The sequence below is a fragment of the Phyllostomus discolor genome, chromosome 2, assembly GCF_004126475.2.
Source record: "Phyllostomus discolor isolate MPI-MPIP mPhyDis1 chromosome 2, mPhyDis1.pri.v3, whole genome shotgun sequence".
Lineage (NCBI taxonomy): Eukaryota > Metazoa > Chordata > Mammalia > Chiroptera > Phyllostomidae > Phyllostomus > Phyllostomus discolor.
Window position 1 is genome coordinate 188785033 of NC_040904.2, and position 22170 is coordinate 188807202.

The window sequence follows — 22170 nt, forward strand, 5'->3', positions numbered from 1 at the left end:
AAATTGGAGCATCCAACTCTGCTTTCATTTTACAGCTGTTTCTCCACACAAAGACAGTAGTATATTCTTATAAATAAGCACATTGTAATGATGAATATATATGTTCTTGGTCAGGCTGCATGAAAAGGGTGACATTTAAATTAGACCATGAAGGATGGGATTTAGAAATGTAGAAAAAAAGTTGCGTACCTTTCTGCCAATAGGTAACCATGAGCAGAGGCACAGGGATGTATGGGTGAAAGGCAGTGTTAACTTTTACTTAGACACAGGGTATGTGAAGAAGAAAAGATAAATTTGCAAAGATAAGTTAAAGCCAAATAATGAAAAAGCATGAATTCTTAGCTTAAGAAGTCAAATTTATCATAGACACAGACAACAGTATGGTGACTACCAGGGGGAAAGAGGGAGGGGGAGGAAGAGAAAGTAAAGTGGAGATAACTGATGATGGCAGATTTGACTTGCACACCTGAAACCTACATAATTTTATTAATCAATCTCACCCCAATAAATTCAATTAAAAAAGAAGTCAAATTCACTTGTCTAACACTAGACATTATTATTATTATTATTATTATTATTATATCTGGGTTTTAAGATTACAGTAATAATTTTTCAAAAAAGATTCAAGTGAGAGCCAGGATAGGGAATGAGTGATCTCTTTTCCCTAGTGAAATATCATTGCTCACTGACTTCAGACTGAAAGGTGTGAAACAAAATTCCTTAACAAATTCATTTAACAAAAACTGTTTTAATGTGTATTTCATTAAATGGATAATTTCCATATGCTAAGTAGTGAATTCTGTGATGGTCTGGTGCTATCTTTTTAATTTCCATGCCTTCTCAAAGCTTAGTACCGGAAATACACACACATGAAGAACTCAGAATATGCCAAATAACTTCAAAGACTGTAACTCTGCTGAAATTCATATGCCTAGTGGAAAAATTCATACACATGTCTGGAAAAAGGTAAAATCTCAGTTAAAAAGGTAAAATATAACGTTAAAAGAGAAAAAAATCAAATTTAAATAGATAAAACACTGAAAGTTGAAGAAGAACTGATTTGAATACTGGTCATGTTACTCTATTTCCTCTCTGTCTTTTTTCTTAAAATGAATTGAGCATTTTAATTAATAACATTAAATAAACATATAGCTAACAATCTAAGAGAAGAAGGCTGAAGCAATGAACTTGACTGGAGAGAATGCACAAGAATTTAAGAAGTTTGACAATGGCTTGAATGACTTGTAATACCCGCTCTAATTCTTAAAATTCTAGGATTATAAATCCTCTCATATCAAAACTAATCAAGTCAAATGAATTATTGTTTTATTTTTGCCATTGCAATGGTTTTTACTGAAGTTTTACCAATAAAACATATGATATCAGGGATCTGCTTCAAAAAATATACAAGGTTGTGGAAATAAATGGCTGGTAACAGATGAAATAAGCCTGGCCAAGTACTAACGTTGTTGAAGATGGGTAATGGGTACATAGGAATTGTTATACTATTTCTCTACTTTTATATATATTTGAAAACTGCTATTTAAAAATATTTTTAAAATTAGTTAAAAGAATGTTCCTCCCGTGAGTTACAGTTTATTCCAAGACAATATACATGGATGGAATCCGGCAAAAAAAAAAAAAAAAAAACACAATTAAAAAATAAATGTCATGGTTCATCAAATTTGCAAAACTATGGTATAAATAAGAGATTTTTGCTATATATAACTTTTGAAAAAAGTATAGAGGGGAAGGAAAGAGAGAGGGGAGAAACATCAATGTGAGAGAGAAACATCAATTGGTGCCTCTCGCAGACCAAATCCTCAACCCAGGCAACATGCCCTAACCAGAAATCAAACCTTTGACCTTTCAGTTTACAGGATGACTGAGCCACACCAGCCAGGGTTAAATTATGCTTTTTAATTCTAAAAAAAAATATTCTTTTAAATTTAACCATGAGTTAAAATGGTCTATCTCTTTCACTTTACATTCCTCAGGTGTGGACTCTTTTTGTACATTGTAAGCCATCACAAACTCAAAGATCTTTGATGATTATCATCTCTAGGAACATTTGTTCATAATGATTAAGATCTATTCTCTACAATAAACTTCTGCTGGAGAAACAAAAGACCTGCCATTTCCTTTTGATATAACTAGTTAAAGAAAAAACACCAACTGTAATAATATTTGACAGCTTCACAGTAAAGGATTTGGGAAGCCAGAAGCTGCCCTTACGGTGTGCACTTGTGGTGGTCGGTGGTGCACTGTGAGCTGAGGTCCTGCTGATCCCAGGGCTAGTCCATTGTTTACAACGTATGTAGTTGCTTGAGGCACTCGAACTGTGACACCTACAAAAGAAAATTAAGTAATAAATTAGAATTCTATTCTAAATTTCGTAGAACACTGAGTAAATACTTGACGTCAGTAAAACAGTATTTTTAAAATATAAAGAAAAAATATTTTTGACCTAGAAGTCTACACTCAGCCAAAGTATCATTCCAGCATGAGGACAAATAAATTTTCATATATACAAGCAACCAAAAAAAAAAAATCTTCCCCTTAAGTAGCCTCTGAAGGACATGTGCAACAAATATAAGAGAGAAAAAAAAGAAAAGAGGAAAACATGAGATACAAGGAACAGGAGATCCAGTACAGAGAGGAATACATGGAATCCCTACCGAAAGAACTATGAGTAAAAACCCTGGAACACTGGAGGTACACCATGTGTAGATAGATGCCATCAGGCCAGAATGAAACTCATTTCACCCAACAGAAAACTATCAAGGCAAAAGAAGCAGAAAATTTAGAGCCACCTACTTCCCAGGCTATATTCCTGCCATATGTTCAGTACCTGGCCCATGCTATACTTCTGCCACCTACTCTAACTGTGGGGAATCCAGTTTCCCAGAACTCATCGATGGCCTTCTCGACTGATTTCCCTAAAGAAAGCTCTTATAAACTTGAGGAAGTTGAAGCCAGGCTATGAACCAAAGATTCTGCTTAGTTTATATTCCCCTGGAGGCAGTCACCTAATAATGGCATTACTGTGGTATCTTTAAGCAGCTACATTTGTCCTTGTGATTAAATTTTGTAAAATTAAACCTCTTCAGTGACACCTATATAGGTGGCAAACCCATACAGAAAAGTACAAAGTAAGGATGAAGGTCACCTCTGATGGAAAGGGAGAGGGATGTAATTAAGAGTGGGTATCTAAAAGGCTTACTGACGAAGCTCTATTTCTTAGCCAGGTGGCGAGTTCATTGATGGCTCACTTTATTATTTTTTTAAACTTCAAATATACCTTTTATATAAACATCTATATAACTGAATGGTGTTATTTTACTATTAACATAAATATATACAGATGTTCCTTAATTTATGAAGGGGTTAAGACCCAATAAACCCACCAATAGTTGAAAATGTATTTAATACACTTAATTTACTGAACATTATACTTACCGTATCTTAAACATGCTCAGAACACTTACATTAGCCTACAGTTTAGCAATTATCTTGAGTTACATCTCAAGAGTAACTGCCTTCCTTTTCTCACCAGGAGACACAGATGTGTATTTTGTAGATATGATGGCATGCAAAAACACAAAATGCAATATGCAAAAAAACGCTGGCAACACAGTACCCTGTAGAGTATCAGCTGTTTACCCCCAAGCATGTGTGGCTGACTGGCAGCTGTTTTGCTGTTGCCCAGCATCACAAGAGAGGATTACTTATAGCATTATCACTAGCCCAGGAAAATATCAAAACTCAAAATTCAAAGTATGGTTTCAGCTGAATGTGAATCCCTTCTGCACCACTATAAAGTCAAAAAAATCTTAAGTCAGGAACTGTATGTGGAAACAAATTTCCTTTAATGTTTTCCCATCTGTCATTTCTCAGCCATCTTCGATACCTATAAGACTCTCTCTCCTTGGAGGGTGTCAATTACCATTACTCCCATCATCTGAGCTAAGTCACAATTAGTCATTCTCACTTTCATTCGGCAAGATATCTCTTAATAGAGTGGCATGTAGACCAACATCACACAGAGCACTGTAATTATACAGGCCATAATTAAAGTTAAAGACAACACAGAGAACATAAATCACATAATAAACATGTCCAATTTTTCTGGTTAACTCTCCTAATGGTAGAAAAATGAATTAATAATAGTTTTATATGATATTACTAAAACTTTTTGCTAAATCTAATATCAATAAAAGGTACTCCAACTAAATGCTGAAGTACTACATGTAACTCCAGGCCATACATAAGAAAAGAATCTCTTACTATTTTGGGGATTGACCTGCCGAACAGTAGGAGCCTGCATGACAGTTCCTCGCAGGGGAGCCTGAGCTGGTGGTGCAGGGAGAGTTGTATAAACCACTTGGTTTGCAGGAGCTCTTGGTACAGGAAGCCTTGTGGTCACCTGAGTTGCTGGACGATGTGTTACATTCACGGTGGTTGGAGCTAATAAAAAGTACAAAAATATATTAAGAATGCAGTACAGCCTATGTTAACTTTGTACTATCTCTAATAGAGTAATAGAGGCAACAGTTTCCTTCTGGAATGCTGATAAGGCCAACCAAAATTAATACTATGATTATAATCCAAACTTCAGATGAAAAGAGCACCTCAACCACCGTTAATGCCTTTTCACTCTTTAGTTTGATAGATAATAAGCATGAAGATAAAGAAAAGGTTTAGACCAGAGAGTCTGACCTTATAGAAGTGACTTAAAAGAGAAGATTTTCCCTCCACCACGTTAAATTGTTCCTAATAGCATGGAATTTTAGGCCCTCCAGACTGTCTACAAATGGGTCTAAATCCAGAAGAGTAACCCTATATTCCCACAGATCACGAAACTGGATGGCTATTATAACTGACATTTTCTCCAGGTGAGTTAAACAATCTTATTCAACACAGTAAAATATTCATTAAAATACAGACTTCTTCCTGGTCTGCTGTGGTGTTCCTCCAGATCTATGGTATACTGAGCATTAATCCCTTGAGTGATATTAATATACATTTATCAAAAAATGAGTCCTAAATGTTCACTCACAGCATGGAACTAATATAGTGATTTTAGGAGTTAACAGCTTTTTGTTAATAATTCTGAATTAGAATCACATTTTATAAATGACCTCATATTAACTATATTAAAAAAATAAATCTTTCACATGGAAAAATGGGTTCTATAAATAAATTTGGAGGTAAATGCTGGAGATACAAAGATAAAAAGGTTTCTTTACTAAAGATTCCTAAGCCTTTCTAATGTGAGTTAGAAAATGAAAGTATGGAAGGATGAATACTAATCTCTTCATCTCTTTATTCCCCTTTTTATTACCTGTACTGTACATGGGCTTGCATATGACATCTTTCAAAATTATTTAAATTAGGTGACTGTCATTTGAATTTCACTGGATATAATTCCATGTGAACTCAATATTTTCTTTAATGAGAAGTGTGATTATATAAGTAATTTGCAGCTAAACCTCTAAGCGATGGGCTATTTAATGAAGAAAAATTGCCTTGAATGGCTGCCAAACAGTTTAGGAGATACGGAATACACCTTGAAAATAATCTGATTTACAGCTTCTTTGTGTATCTCCTCATGTTAGTGTTAGGCCAGTTAAAACTAGTTCAAGTTAAGAATTATTTAAAAACTCTTATTATTTAGTCAATTATAATTTGTTGGTTATAATCAGAATGAATCATTATAGCCATCCCTTCCAGAGAAACAATACTCATTTCTGTTGTTTACAGTGGCAGATGACAAAGGCATATAGTTTAAGTCTTCTATATAACCATCAATATAAGTGTCGCTATTTAAGACAGTCAGGAAAACTACGTTACACTATTCAAAAAGACACATTGTCTTCAAAACAACAAGAATTTTCTGTCTAATCTGTCCACTTGATTCCAGTCATATTTCACTGTAGATAAAACTAAAGCTTCAGTTCAATGATTCAGCAAGTTACCTGTAGGTAGTAAGTGTATCGTTGTCTGAGATGGTCCACTTGTTGGCACCCCAGACGGTTGAAGAGGCGGTGCCGGCTGGATAGGTTGCAACGGTCGAGACACAGGCTGAGAAGAAGCCATGGCTGACACAGGAGTATGATTTTGCTTTTTAGTTTCTGTTAATTAAAAGTGAGACATTACGATTATTGATAGAAAAAAATTAAAAATACAGGATTTTCCTTTATAGGCAAATTTAACATTTGCTTGCCACTAACTCGCATTTACTGCTTAGTGAACAGTTGCCTTCTGTTTTAATTACGTGTATTTGCCCATTTGAAAACCATAGATTCCAATTCACATTTATAGAAATACGGTTTTATGTTTTGTTTGATTTTTATGGAAGAATACTTTTTTTTAACTCAATATATCATATCAATTAAAACAATTTTACTTCCTATATTTATATATATCTATATATCTACGTAGCTATATCAAGGACATTCTCCTAGACGAATACCTATAAACTGATGAATTTTCACCACAGATCTTGAATCCCAATTAGTCTACTGTTATTTAGATTCTTTTGTTTAATAATGCAGATTGCTGCTTATTTACATTATCTAGGCTTTACAATAAAATACAGAGTGTCTATCTCAAAAAAACTTACAATAGCCAATGAAATTAATGTTTGCATATCAGAAAAAGCCCTTAAAAATAGGTAGTAGTCACTATACAGTATAATATAAAGAGTATAAGTTAAAAGCTCTTGTATCCAAAATGATCCCCACTGATTTCTGTCCTATAGACTTCTAAAATGTACATAAGTTTCTATGTAAATAAAATTCTAATATGTAAATAAAACTTGAGGCTTTAGGAAGTAAAAATTTAATTGGGTGCTAATGCACTTTAGAATAAGAGAATTTAAGGTACATCAAAGGTGGGGCAATGGAAAAAGATCCCAAGAGGCAGGGATGCTAGAATGAGAAACCGCAAGAGCACCAGAACAGCCCTACCTGGGTCCTCTCAAAAATGACCTGTATTTATTTGTCCTCTAGGAATTCATTATAATTAGACTTGTCTATAAAAACTAGTGAAAGCAATACAGATAATTTGAAACTGTTTAAGAATAGTCATACTGGTAATGAATTCAACCATGACAAATGATGGCATAAATCTTCCAACTTTATAGGAGTTTATACAAAAAAAAAGTGTCTTTGCTGTCACAAAATCAACTGTATAGCTACTTAATTTTGTTTTCCTAAAATCAAATGAAATATGTTACTCCCTAACATGTAACTTTTTAAATCTTTAGATTTTTTACATTTAATGTCTTTAAGGCAGTAATTAACTTAGTATCTGATCATACTAGAATTTCCACATGCATTATATAATTACCACCACAGAGATTAACAGATAAGTCACTGAACAAATTTACTTTGTATAGTCAAATAAATTTGAGAAATGCTTTATATCTTGAATCATTGTTTGAGAATCACATCATAAATTAGCAGAGTAAAGGCTCAGAGAAGTCTGCATTAAGAAAAAAACATTTAACTTGTGGTGGTGAAACAATACTATATACAGATGATATGTTACAGAATTGTATACCTGAAACCTCTATAAGTTTATTTTATTCTTTTTAAAGACACTTTTTGGAAAAAGATTTTATTTATTTATTTTTAGACAGAAGGGAAGGGAAGGAGAAACAGAGGGAGAGAAACATTAATGTGTGGTTGCCTCTCGCACACCCCCGACTGAGGACCTGGTGGGTAGCCCAGGCACGTGCCCTGACTGGGAATAGAACCACTGACCCTTTGGTTCAGAGGCCCACACTCAATCCACTGAGCTTCACCAGCCAGGGTGAAACCTATATAGTTATATTAACCAATGTTACCCCAATAAACTCAATAAAAAAGAAAAATAATATGTAATTTCTGTTACTAAGCATTTTCCAAGCATATTTAACCATTAAACTTTTTAGTCATAGAATGTCTACTAACAATGCAGAAGAATATTTTGGAATATTGGTTAATATCCATCCCATATTATTTCTAAATATAACTCAGAATAATACTGAGAATTTTGGGTGCATGCTTTTTAACCTTACTTCCATTTTTCATTTAACTACTGTAACACTAAATGTAATTATTTCAAAAAACCAATTACATGTACACACAATTAAAAGCACCTACATTACAACACATACAAAAGATACTGAGAGTCAGAAAACCTGGGTTGGATACACACTTCCCTCGGCGACTTTATAGTCTATGAATATATCCTCAACTCTAAAATGGGCATTATGTGGTTATTGCACAGATCAAGTGAAGTAACAGATATGAAAAGACAGGTGTTCCGTAAGTTAAATAAAATTCTGTAAGTTAAATAAATCTCCTAATTGCTCCGTTTTCCTCTATGCCTTTTTATATTCACTCAAGATTTGATTTTCATTTTTTAATTCTAACCTAAAGAACTCTCATTTTAGAAAGGATACAAATACACCAAACATAAGCTATCTCATCAAATATCACACTAGACTGAAAGAAAAAAATAATATTAAAGCATCACTTAATATGATTACTTATATTAAATACCTTGTGAAGCTCCACTCTCTTCATCATCCATTGTGAGGTCAATGACACCACCTGAATCACTGCCAGTGGCTTTTCCACTCTGAAAAACAAAACTTTTTCATTTTGCAAAAAGAACACTGGCACACATAAATAAAACATGAAATAATACGGAGGGAATTCTACAAGGATAATGAATAGGCTGGTTCAATGATTGTATCATTTTTCTCTTGTGTTGTTTTGTACAGTTAACATGCTGTGCAGGCTTGTAGCTCAGGAGCAACAGGCTAGACCATACAGCCTAGGTGTGTAATAGGCTAGACCATATAGGTCTGTGTTAAGTGCACTCTATGACGCTCACATAATGATGAAATCCCTTAAAGACATATTTCTCAGAAGGTTATCTCAGGTGTTAAATGGCACTTGACTATAAATGCTAATCATAATTACTTTATGATATATTATACTGCAGATCAACTAAAACCAATGAAGTTTTCATTTGCAAAACCCAAATTTTGTGAAGTTAAAAGAGATAAGCCCCTGAGGCTAGAAACTTTAGGCCTATTCCCAAGTTAATAATATCAATTGTAAGTCCTATAATTATAAACCTTCCTATGATAACGACTTCAAAGAGAACAACTTATTAACACTGCAAATGTGTAGAATCCAATACTAAAAGTACTTAACAGATCCACAAAGAAGGTAACAGAATCCAGTCACTACAAGGTATCTCTAAGGTCCATTTTTCAAAATTTACCAAACTTTAAATTTATTGAAAATTACTAGACAAATATACAAAGACCAGTAAAGTAAAATCCAATCAGAGAAAAGATAGTTAATTGGAAATGATTCCAACTGAAGTCAGATGTTGAATTCAGCAAAGACTGCAAAGTAGCTGTTAAAAATATGTTCACGTGGCTCACTTGGTTGGGCTTCAACACACAAACCAAAAGGTCACAGGTTTGATTCCTGGTCAGGGCACATTCCTAGGTGGCAGGTTCAGTCCCCAGTTGGGATGCTTATGAAAGGAAACCAATTGATGCTTCTCTCCCTCCCTTCCCCTCTCTCTAAAAATAAATAAACAATTTTTTTTTTGCTTAGGATATTCCTTTTTGCTTTAAATATATTTTATTAATTATGCTATTACAGTTGTCCCACTACCCTCCTTCATTCCCCTCCACTCTGCACACCCTCTCCCACCCACATTCCCCCCTTTAGTTCATGTCCATGTGTTGTAAATTCTTTAGCTTCTACATTTCCCAAACTATTCTTGCTCTCCCCCTGTCTATTTTCTACCTACCATCTATGCTACTCTCTGTACCTTTTCCCCCTCTCGCCTCCTCCCACTCCCCTGTTGCTACCCCTCCATGTGATCTCCATTTCTGTGGTTCTGTTCTTGTTCTACTTGTTTGCTTAGTTTCTTTTGGTTTTAGTGTGGTTGTTAATAATTGAGTTTGCTGTCATTGTACTATACGTTTTTAATCTTCTTTTCTTAGATAAATCCCTTTAACATTTCATAAAATAAGGACTTGTTGATGATGAACTCCTTTAACTTGACCTTATCTGAGAAGCACTTTATCTGCCCTTCTATTCTAAATGAAAGCTTTGCTGGATAAAGTAATCTGGGATATAGGTCCTTGTCTTTCATGACTTGGAATACTTCTTTCCAGCCCCCTCTTGCCTCTAAGGTCTCTTGAGAATCAGCTGACAGTCTGATGGGAACTCCTTTGTAGGTTACTGTCTCCTTATCTCTTGCTGCTTCTAGGATTCTCTTTCATTTTAATCTTGGGTAATGTAATTATGATGTGCCTCGGTGTGTTTCTTCTTGGATCCAACTTCTTTGGGACTCTCTGAGCTTCCTGTACTTCCTGAAAGTCTATTTCCTTTGCCAGAGTGGGGAAGTTCTCCTTTATTATTTGTTCAAATAAGTTTTCAATTTGTTCCTCTTCCTCTTCTCCTTCTGGTACCCTATAATTCAGATGTTGGAATGTTTAAAGATGTCCCACAGGTTCCTAAGCCTCTTCTCATGCTATTGAATTCTTATTTCTTCATTCTTTTCTAATTTAATGTTCATTTCTCCCTTCTGCTCCAAACCACTGATCTGAGTCCCAGTTTTCCTTCCCGTCACTGTTGGTTCCCTGTACATTTTCCTTTATTTCACTTAGCATAGCCTTCACTTTTTCCTCTAGTTTGAGACCATATTCAACCATTTCTGTGAGCATCCTGATTACCAGTGTTTTGAACTGTGCACCTGATAGGTTGGCTATCTCTCGGTTGCTTACAAGGATCACTTCTGGGGCTTTCATTTCTTCTTCTGTTTGAGCCATCTTTTTTTTGGGGGGGGGGGGTCTGGTTGTGCCTGTTACGTATGAGGGGCGGAGCCTTAGGTGTTCACCAGGACAGGGTAACCCAGTCGCTGGATTGTGACGCTGTATGTGGGGGCAGGGTCTGAGAGGGAACAACGGCGATTGTTCCACTCTCTGTCGTACTTCAGTCCCTTCCGCCGCTTCCCCCAAGCAAACTGGACCTTTCTGGTGCCAATTCCTGTGTTGGTGGGCTTGTGCACCCCGTGGGTCTTTCCAACGATCTCTCCTGTGAGGCTGGGAGTCTGTCCCTGCGCCTCAACCCCCCAAAGGTGTTTAATCAGTGCCCCAAGGCTCTATTTCCCCGCACTGGGATCCTGGGTTGCACACACTGCCTTGCTTCACAATCGCTGCCTCGCTGGGTCTGCCAGCTGCTGCTTGCATGCTCAGGGTCCGCCCACTGTGGTCTTACATGCCTGATCCCAACGCTCTTTGTGTCATGAGACCCCTCTCTGCCCGGCTGCCCAACTCTGCTCCTCCTACTGGTCTGCATGAACATGTCTATTTTAACTCCTTGATTGTCTGACTTCCATACCATTCAATTTTCTGTCAGTTCTGGTTGTTATTCTGTTTCTAAATTGTTGTTGTCCCTATCTTGGTTGTGCGAGGAGGCACAGTGTGTCTCCCTATGCCTCCATCTTGGCCGGAGTTCTAATAAAATCTTTTTTAAAAAAGTCCTCAGGTGAGGATAAAAAAAATTTTTTTTAAAAAATATGTTCAGCCATGTGACAGATGTTACTCAGTAGTTGGGTACTGACTGACCCGTAAAGTGAAAGGGCAATGGTTCAATTACCACTCAGGGCACATGCCTGGTTGTCTATCTCCATGTCTATCTCCAGTTAGGGGAATTCGAGAGGCAACCAATCAATATTTCTTTCTCACATCAGTGTTCCTCTCCCACATCAATATTTCTCTCCCTCTTTCTCCCTCCCTAACCCTCTAAAAATTAAAAAAAAAAAAAAACTTCAAAATATTAAAGGAAATGTATCAATGACTGTAATTAAGAGGTAGAAACTAAAAAACATAAATAGAAACAGAAAAATTAAGGTATTTTTAAAAAACCCAAAAGACTGACAAAAAGCAAAAAATAACCAAACCACAAAGAAACAAAATTTAGATGAAACAAATGTAAAAAAATTACAGAACGGCAGACCTAGATATAACCATATCAATAATTACACCATATGTAAACAGATTAAAATTTCCTGTCAAAATACAGAGATTGTCAGATTGTTACCAAGCACAGGGAGGGGGGGGGGCGCCCAAAGCAATGTACTATTACCTGAAAGGAACCCCCCAGGCTCATTATGTCCACCACCAGAGGAAAGATGTCTCTCAATGCCAGAGATTTGTGTTTATTTAATGGTGTACAGGCTTAAAGTAGTGACCTAATGTCTTCATCAAAATCCCAAAGTCCCTTAAAACACCCACAAACACACACAGTCCTTCCTTCCCCCTTTGCCCAGTCAGGGGTACCATATCTCAAGAAAAGAAATAGAAGTCCATGGCTCAGGTAGCCACCGGTTCTTCCAAGTAATCCGTGCTCTGCTGGTAGGCCTCCTTCGGTTCCTGGCACCATCACCTGTGTTGCCGGGATCTCTGCTAAAGCTGGGTGGTAGTTCCCCCTACTAAAGCTGCAGGAGTTCCCACTCTGGCAACGCCGAGTGGCTCTCCTTTCTATTGCCACAGCCACATGGTCCTCTCTGCACAATGGCTGTGGGAGTCTCCACTCAGCCCAAACTGCGTGGTTCTCTCTCCTCAATGGCTGCAAGGAGGGGAGTCACCACTTTGCCAAAGCCGAGTGGCGGTTCTCTGCTAAAGCCACATGGTGATTCTCTCTTGCTGGGCTGCAGGAGTCCCCACTCTGCCAAAACCACGTAGTTCTCCCTCCAATGGCTGCCATGTCTGGGTTTAAATCCCTGCGCCAATCTTCCTCTGCAGCTCCATTTCCAATCCTCCCACAATTGACCACACTTGCCAGCACTCCCATACCCTTCCAGCTTTACTGTGCTGCTATTGTGAGTCTGGGCAGGCATGGCCCCATACCATGGAGTCAATCTTCTCTAAGCCTCCACGCAGGCGCTGTAACTCGGAGGACCTGCCCCCCAGTTGCATCTTGGTGGGGAAGTTACTTCCATTCCCCTGGCTCAGAGCAAGGCCACAGCTATCTGACATATCTATGCAACCGGTTAAAGGTTATAGATATGTTAAATGACCATGCCAGAAGTTAGCTACAAAGCTGTTGCTATGCAAACCAGCTCTCAATGGCCCTGCTCCATTTGTCCCTTCCCCCAAATCACACCTGAAGGGGAGGGGGTGAGGACATCTTAACATTGCCTGAACACCTTGAGTTCTGGACCCCATTCCAAACCCCTAGTTGGGGTCCCCCCTCTTGGCTGCACCCTGTTACAAGATGGCATATCAAGAAATCAATAAATAACGATATTTTTCCCTCCTAGATCCTCTAAATGAAAGACACAAACACAATGAAAAAAGTAAGCATACAATTTCTTGTGATCATGTAAATACTAGATAAAACACAAACAGGGAAACTTTATATAATTAAAGGGCCTATTTGTTTATTTCTCCCATTAATTTTATTACTCTCATTTCATGGTTTGATGCTCTACTATAAAGTTCATATTTTCCTATAATGTATACTCTGTAACAGCACAAGGCCTACAATCAAATCTAATCTGCTAAATTTCATAACCTGACATTCAATTTATCTATTTTTAGATATATTTTATTGATTACTATATTACACTTGTCCCATTTCCCACCCTTATCCCCCTCTGCCCTGCACACCCCCTCCCACCCGCATTCACCCCCTGTAGTTCATGTCCACGGGTCATACAAATAAGTTCTCTGGCTTCTACATTTCCTACATGATTCTTAACCTGCCCTTGTCTATTTTGTACCTATCATTTATGCTACTTATTCTCTGTACCTTCTCCCTGTTGCCCCCTCCCATTTCCGTGCTGATAACCCTCCATGTGATCTTCCTTTCTGTGATTCTGTTCCTGTTCTAGTTGTTTGCTTCATTTGTTTTTGTTTTTAGGTTCAGTTGTTGATAGCTGTGGGTTTGTCATCATTTTACTGTTCATATTTTTTATCTTCTTTTTCTTAGATAAGTCCCTTTAACATTTCTTAGATAAGGAGTGATGATGAACTCCTTTAACTTTACTTTATCTGGGAAGCACTTTATCTGCCCTTCTATCCTAAATGATTCCTGTGCTAGAAAGAGTCATATTGGATGTTGTACTTGCCTTTCATGACTTGGAATACTTCTTTCCAGCCCCTTCTTGCCTGCAAGGTTTCTTTAGAGAGATCAGCTGACAACCTTATAGGAACTCCTTTGTAGGTAACTGTCTCCTTTTCTCTTGCTTTTAAGATTCTCTCCTTATCTTTAATCTTGGCTAATATAATTACAATGTGCATTGGTGTTCCTTCTTAGGTAGAACTTCTTTGGGACTCTCTGAGCTTCTTGGACTTCCCAAAAGTCTATTTTCTTTGCTAGACTGGGAAAATCCTCCTTCATTATTTGTTCAAATAAGTCTTCAACTTCTTACTCTTTCTCTTCTCCTTCTGGCATCCTTATGATTCAGATGATGGAATGTTTTAAGATGTTCTGCAGGCTCCTAAGCCTCTCATTTTTTAAAATTGTTTCTTCATTCTGTTCTGGTTAAATGTTTATTTCTCCCTGCTGCTCCAAACCATTGATTTGAGTCCCAGTTTCCTTCCCATCACTGTTGGGTCCCCTGTACATTTTCCTTTATTTCCCTTAGCATTGCCTTCACTTTTTCCTCTAGTTTGTGACCATATTCAACCATTTCTGTGAGCATCCTGGTAACCAGTGTTTTGAACTGTGCATCTGATAGGCTGGCTACCTCTTTGTTGCTTAGCTGTATTTTTTCTGGAGCTTTAATCTGTTCTTTCATTTGGGCTTTTTTTTTTTTGGTCTCAGTGCATCTGTTACGTATACGGGGTGGAGCCTTAGGTGTTCACCAGGGCAGGACAACCCACGTTGCTGCATTGTGACACTGTGATGGGGGGGTCAGAGGGGGAACAGTGCCACTTTCTCCACTCTCTGCCAGTTTTCAATCAATTCCCCCACTACCCACATGCAAATTGGACCCTTCTGGTGCTGATTCCTGGGTTGGTGGGTTTGTGTACATTCTAGGACCCTGTGAGTCTCTCCAATGAAGTCTCCTGTGAGTGTGGGAGCTTCTCCCACTGCCTCAACCCCCACAGGTGTTTTCAGTCAGAGGCTTTGCAGCCTTATTCCCCTGCACTGGAACCCTGGGTTACTTGGTGTATCTCACTCTCCAGTTGTTCCTCCTGGGTTATCTGCACATGAATGTGGGACTGCCTGGTCCACCAGCCGCCACCTTGCTATGAGTACTCTCCACCCAGATGCTTCTGCTGTCTCCACCCCTCCTCCCAGTCTGGATGAATGTTTCTTCTTTAACTCCTTGGTTGTCAGACTGCCATACAGTTCGATTTTCTATCAGTTCTGGTTGTTTTTTTGTTTTTAAATTTGTCGTTTCCTTTTTTTGGTTGTGCAAGGAGGCACAGTGTGTCTACTTACGCCTCTGTCTTGGCCGGTAGTTCCAATTTATCTATTATCACATGCAACAGGTAGTTTCCTGGCTATATTTTCTTCTTGAAAGTATTTTAGTAATTATTAACAGTAATTATAACATGATAGCTGGCACTATTGCTATTGGACTCTGTACTAAATGTTCATATTCATTAACCAATCTAATCTTTACAATAATCCTATGAGCTATGAGGTGGGTAATAGCATTAGCCATATTTTATAGGTGAAAAATCCAAGGTGTTAAGTAGCTTGCCCAAAGTCTATCCACTAATAAGGGACAGGGACCAGGTTGTTTGACACTAATAGTTTATTTCTGTCACTAGGTGCAGATTAAGCAGACACACACATATGTGTACCTTTACATTTTTTCTGGTATCATTTCTGAGAAAACTCATCAGAGACATTACACATTTATATCTGCATTTACACATACTACTGAAGTTCTCAACTTAAAAGTGTAAAAAAATTTTAGTTGCCATTAAGTAGGTTTTAATACTAAGAAATGTATTTTACTTAAAGTTACTTCCCCAAAATGACCATTCTCATTAAGTGAACACTAAGAAAATTTCAAGAGAGCAAAGTACTGGCTTGTAGGGGTTCTTTGTTTATTTGTTTGTTTTGTATAATGAAACAAATAAAAATACATATATGAGTAGTTACAGTAGGGTACTTCAACAATTGTAAAGAAAGTTAACACAGAAGACCTGGTTGTTCGCTCTTTTTGTATCTCTCCTAGGAACTTAGAACTGTAACACAGACTTGGCTAGCTACCAAGAATGTAGCCCCTGGAAATTTTCCATTAATGATTAATAATTTTCTTAACTACACCTTGAAAAATGGACTGGATCATACTGGCTTGTCAAGACTGATGTGAGCAAACATCAAGATAGTTGATGTACATCTGATTTTACTGCTGGAATCTTGAATTTGAACTGTCCTAGCTGGTTACATAGAAAGATGTAGCTATACGATCAGCTCTCTAAACTACCTCAGACCTTGAGACTCAAGGAGACTTCACTGAGCAGAGATTCTTGGCACGTGTCCCTGAAGTTAATAACAAGAAAGTACATCCGATATGATGCTGGAGGATTTTCTTTTTCTTTCTTTCTTTCTTTTTTTTTTTGGACATGGGAGGATTAAGAAGCCTGTGCCTAACATCTCTGAACCCCACTTGATATATATCTTTTTCCTGTTATTTTTGCTTTCTGCCTTTTTGCTGTGTAAACTGTAACCATGAGCATCCTGCTTTGAGCCTTATGAATCCTAGCAAATCAACAAAATTGAGGGTGTGCTTGAATCTCTCAAAATAGCAATATAACTACACATAGTAGCATAAAGAGAATACCACATTGTTTTATAATGTATGCTGAAGATTTGAATAAATTTTTCACTGCATGAAATATGAGGTCTATCCAGAAAAAGTCCAGCCACTCTTAATATAGTAAGGAGGGTTTGTGCAACATCCATGTAACCTAGCAGCCAAGGAGAGTGGACTGGAATGTGCATGTATGAAAAATGAAGACTTTACTACTATACTAGTCAGTGCGGGCAGTAGATGCTGTTGAGTAAGCATGTATACTGTGTAGCTGTCACAGTGAAAATGACTGAGCAAATAGAGCAACAAATCTGCATCAGATTTTGTGTTAAGCTTGAACATTCCTCCACAGAAATTATTCAGATGATTCAGAAGGCACCACAGGTACAGGCAACAGGTGATTGGCAGCTTCATCATAACGATGCACACACTCATGCATCACGTCTTGTGCTGAGATTCTCATGAAACATCAAATCACCCAGGTGACGCAGAACCCCTACAGACCATATTTGGCACCCAGCAACTTCTGACTCTTCCACTAAAATCACCTTTGAAAGGGAAGAGATTTCAAACTATTGATAAGATTCAGGAAAATACAACAGGGCAGCTGATGGCAATTGGGAGAACTGTGTGAGGTCCTAAGGTGCCTACTTTGAAGGGGAGGGGGTGTCATTGTCCTATGTACAATGCTTCTTGTGTCTTCTTCAATAAATGTCTATTTTTCACATTATATGGCTGGGTACCTTCTGGACAGACCTCATATATTAATGATGTATTACATAAAATGAGATATATGAATAAAACCTGTAGTAATACTACATTCTATGTGAGATATGTTAAGAACTTATTTGGAGGACATTAGAGAAATCTTCATTCAAGGCCTACAAAAATATTTCTTAAACTAGGTATGACTGAACAACAATCATTTCCATACAAGTTATTCAAAACTCCTTCCAATTTCTGCTAACTTTAACCCTGTGGAGTTTGGAGTCAAAAAAATTACAGCATAGATTGCTTGTATTGAGGGATACATTCATTACTAATATGTGCTTAAATGTAAAAAAAAAAACTTTTAAACGCTGCAAATTAGAATTACATTTATATAATACAACACATGATTTTATATTTTCAGTTACAATCTAGAAACTATTAAAAAAATATAAAACCAAGAATAAACATTTTTCTTTTCAATAACAAAAACATGGATATTGCTAAAATATATAACCAAAATGTCTTTAACATTAATTAATCAGAATCTTCAGCAGTTAGCTTTGCAAGACATTGTTAACAGTTATCGTAAACAACATTGCTGTGCTCAAAGCACATACAGCAAAAATATTTTAGTAAGCAGCTCATTTTGGATGCACAGCACCTAACACATCTTTTTCTTTTTCTGCTTGTCAAAGGAGGCTAAGTTGTCATTAGAATTCTTTCAATTGGTGTTTGAAATTGATGAAGTTTTAGGTGTAAAGGCTTATATGCACACCTGTAGAGATTTCTGAACACCTTTTTGTTCTGACACTAACTTCATTACAAAATTTCAAATAAATATTCTGTGCCTTATTTTCACATTGCTATTCAGAATATGACTAGTTTGAGCATTTATTCCTGCAATATTCAAAATTATGCAGAATATAACCATAGGCCACCTTATGGTTTTCCTGGCCACATTACCTGTACCTATCATTTGGTCCAGAGTGTCAACTTCTGACTTTGGTTGGTTGTAATACTCTATTATGCCAGGCTTTTGCGAACCTAAATATATGGTATCATCAAAATGCATACTTGAAACTAAAATTACCTTTTTTCCCTCTTTTGGGGTATATGAGATACAAGTGAGCAATCTGCACCAAATGCAAATAAGCTGTCTTTTTCAGGCCTTCTTTTAGAAGATAGAATTCAGGGGATAGTTGGGGTATATTCTTATGAACAGGATCTACTTATGAAAGTTGCTTCTTTTTCAAGTTGGAGACAAGATTTATACCAGTGAACCAGTTATCTGCTGCAATATTATGTCCTGATGGGTTAACGGGTTCTTCAGGTCTCTTGATTACATTTGCTAGTTTATTACTAATCAAGTAAGGACCATCAAGCTGCTTACTGGAATATATTTGAAGATTTCCTGTATAAAAAACTTTTGAACTGACCACAGCAAAAATTTTTATACCGTATTTATTGGGCATGGATGGACATATTATCTAAACCCACATTTGCCTCTAAATCCAGGTAATGTTTTGTCTGTTGTTACATTCTGTCCCATAGAGTAACAATTTTCTACAAATGCTGTGAAAATCTCCTTCACAATTGCTAATGTGTCCAATTACAAGCATTCTAAGAGGTGAAGTTTATCATCAAACCTGATACAATTATGAATAAATCTAAATCTCCATAAAGATATTAAGTCTAGGACTTCCGGCAAGATGGAGGAATAGGTGGACGCACCATACCTCCTCACACAACCAAGAACAGAACAACAATAATTTACAACAATGATTTGCAGTCATAATATCAGAACTGTCAGAGGATTTATCTAAATGGAAGTCGGACAGCCAAGAAGTTGAAGTAGACCCGTACATCCAGACTGGTAGGGGACGACGAGCCGAGTGGGCATGGGGCGGGCGCGGGTCGGCGGCACGCGTAGGTCGGGGGAAGTTTGGAGCAGGATCGGCACGACAGCCATCCGGGGCGCAAGAGCGCAGCGGTGATCCCTGAGTACGCAAGCAGCGGCTGGGGGAATCAGTGGGGCAGCGATTGTGGACAGGGCAGAGCTCATGGCCCAGAAGCCCAGGGAAGTGTCTGACTCCAGGAGAACGGAACTGTCGCCATTGACCCCTCCTGTCCCCGCTCCCACCCCCGCCCCCACATATAACGTCACAATCTAGCGACTGGGGCGCCCAGCCCCGGTAAACACCTAAGGCTCCGCCCCCCCACCGTAACAAGAGCGACCAGACCAGAGAAAAAAATTACATAAAATAATAGGAGAGACAGGGAAAGACATAAGACATGTTTCCAGCAGAACAGATCAGTCCCCCAGGACTCATCCTTTTGAGTGACCAAGAAATAGCCAATCTATCAGATGCACAGTTCAAAACACTGGTGATCAGGAAGCTCACGGAGCTGGTTGATTTTGGGTGCAAATTACATGAAAAAATGCAGGTTACCATAAAAGAGATGCAGGAAGATACACGGAGGAGAGCCAATAGTGAAAGGAAGGAATCTGAGTCTCAAAACAATACAGTGGACCAGAAGGAAGATAGAATCAACCAAGCAGGAAAGCATGATGAAATAAGAATTCAAAAAATCGAAGAAAAGCTTAAGACCATTGAGGACACCTTTAAACGTTCCAACATCCGAATTATAGGGGTACCAGAAGGGGAGGACCAACAAGTGGAAAAGTTATTTGAACAAATAATAAAGGAGAACTTCCCCAAACTGGCAAAGGAAACAGTCTTCCAAGAAATCCAAGGAGCTCAGAGAGCCCCAAAGAAGTTGGACCCAAGAAGAAATACACCAAGGCACATCATAATTACATTAGCCAAGGTAAAAACGAAGGAGAGAATCCTAGAAGCAGCAAGAGAGAAGGGGACAGTAACCTACAAAGGAGTTCCCATCAGACTGTCAGCTGATTTCTCAAAAGAGACCTTACAGGCAAGAAGGGGCTGGAAAGAAATATTCCAAGTCATGAAAGACAAGGACCTACATCCCAGGTTGCTCTATCCAGCAAAGCTCTCATTTAGAATGGAAGGGAAGATAAAGTGCTTTTCAGATAAGGTCAAATTAAAGGAGTTCATCATCACCAAGCCTTACTTTATGAAATGCTAAAGGGACTTATCTAAGAAAATAAGATAAAGAAAAAACATGTATAGTAAAAGGACAGCAAACTCACAATTATTAACAACCACACCTAAAGCAAAACCAAAAGACACTAAGTAAACAACTAGAATAGGAACAGAACCACAGAAATGGAGGGCACATGGAGGGCTAGCAGTGGGGGGGGGGAGGAGAGAGGGGGAAAAGGTATAGAGAATAAGTAGCATAGAATGTAGGTTGAAAATAGATAGGGGGAGGGCAAGAATAGTACAGGAAATGTAGAAGCTAAAGAACTCGTAAGTATGACACATGGACATGGACTAAAGGGGGGGAACGTGGGTGGGAGAGGGGGTACAGGGTGGAGGGGAGTGAAGGGGGAAATGGGACAACTGTAATAGCATAATCAATAAAATATATTTAAAAAAAAACCAAAAAACATCCAAGCATCAAGGAAACCAACAGAAAAACATGTAGACTTTTGATTATTGAATTAGTACTTGCAAGTTATAAAACTTCCATGCTAATAAACGGTGATGGAAGGAGACTTCACTTGGGGTGGTAGACACGCAATACAATGTACAGACGATGTTCTACAGAATTGTACACCTGAAACCTATACAATTTTATTAACTAATAAATTCAATAAAAAGTTAAAAAAAAGATATTAAGTCTAAAACGTTCAATCCCACTACCACCTAGCCCATAAAGATGCAAATTTAGCTCATCACTGTGATGTAAACCAGCAAGATGCCTAAAAATGCTTTCAATTCAGTTTTGTCTATTCATTTAGCATTTCTTTCTCATGGAAATCAGCTCAATATAGAATCAATGTATTCACTTGTATATAGTAAGATTAGATTTAAAATATTTGTGATAAAGCAGTACAAAGTTTCAAGTTCTGTCCTGACATTTTTTGCATTTGGCCAAACTAACAGAAGATGACACAAAATATTCTGTGGCTGTTTTCTGATTTGTCTTCTTATTGGATTTTCCCTCCATTTTCATTATCTTTTCCAAAACTATACTCTTCATTCATGTTTATTTCATCTTCGCTTTCTTTACTAGAAATATCTTCCTTAGTATCAGAATCTTTTGATCTAATTTCCACATAATCTTCATCTTTTAAGTCACTTTCATTTTCACATTTTACTTTATCATTCTCATCATCGGACTGGATGGAGTAGCATTGACTAAAGTTCTTCAACATCTCTTATGTTATTAAATCAATATATACCTCCAGCCATTTTCAACAATGAAAACAAAACAAAACAACCCTGACATCCAAGTTCGTGGGAAAATAAAAAATAAAAAGCAACTATTGTACGCCAACACTGACTTCGGAGTTTGCCATATCTCTCAGATACAATTTACTATTGAATATCACACACCCTTATGAAACACATGTTATAACAAAACTGATAGCTTAAACATCGCTTAACATTAGTCACAGACAAATGAGTAGCTAGTCGTGACCTTGAACCTATGCACTCGATATATGTAACAATATTTAAGAAAATTGTTTGTGTCTCTCAAATCAGCCATGACCTCCGC

At 37.6% G+C, this 22170-nt stretch overlaps 1 protein-coding gene across 3 annotated transcripts in view; it reads right to left on the reverse strand.

The window, feature by feature from the left end:
- The window catches only part of LOC114513247 (activating transcription factor 7 interacting protein), a 121692-nt gene that overhangs the window by 4977 nt on the left and 94545 nt on the right, over positions 1-22170 (reverse strand). For all 3 annotated transcript variants that reach the window (XM_028532481.2, XM_036019320.1, XM_036019319.1), the window contains exons 11-14: positions 8553-8631; positions 5979-6134; positions 4288-4467; positions 2236-2348 (exon numbers count right to left, since the gene is read on the reverse strand). In XM_028532481.2, the coding sequence (XP_028388282.1) occupies positions 2236-2348; positions 4288-4467; positions 5979-6134; positions 8553-8631 (528 nt within the window). The remainder of the gene's footprint in view (positions 1-2235; positions 2349-4287; positions 4468-5978; positions 6135-8552; positions 8632-22170) is intronic.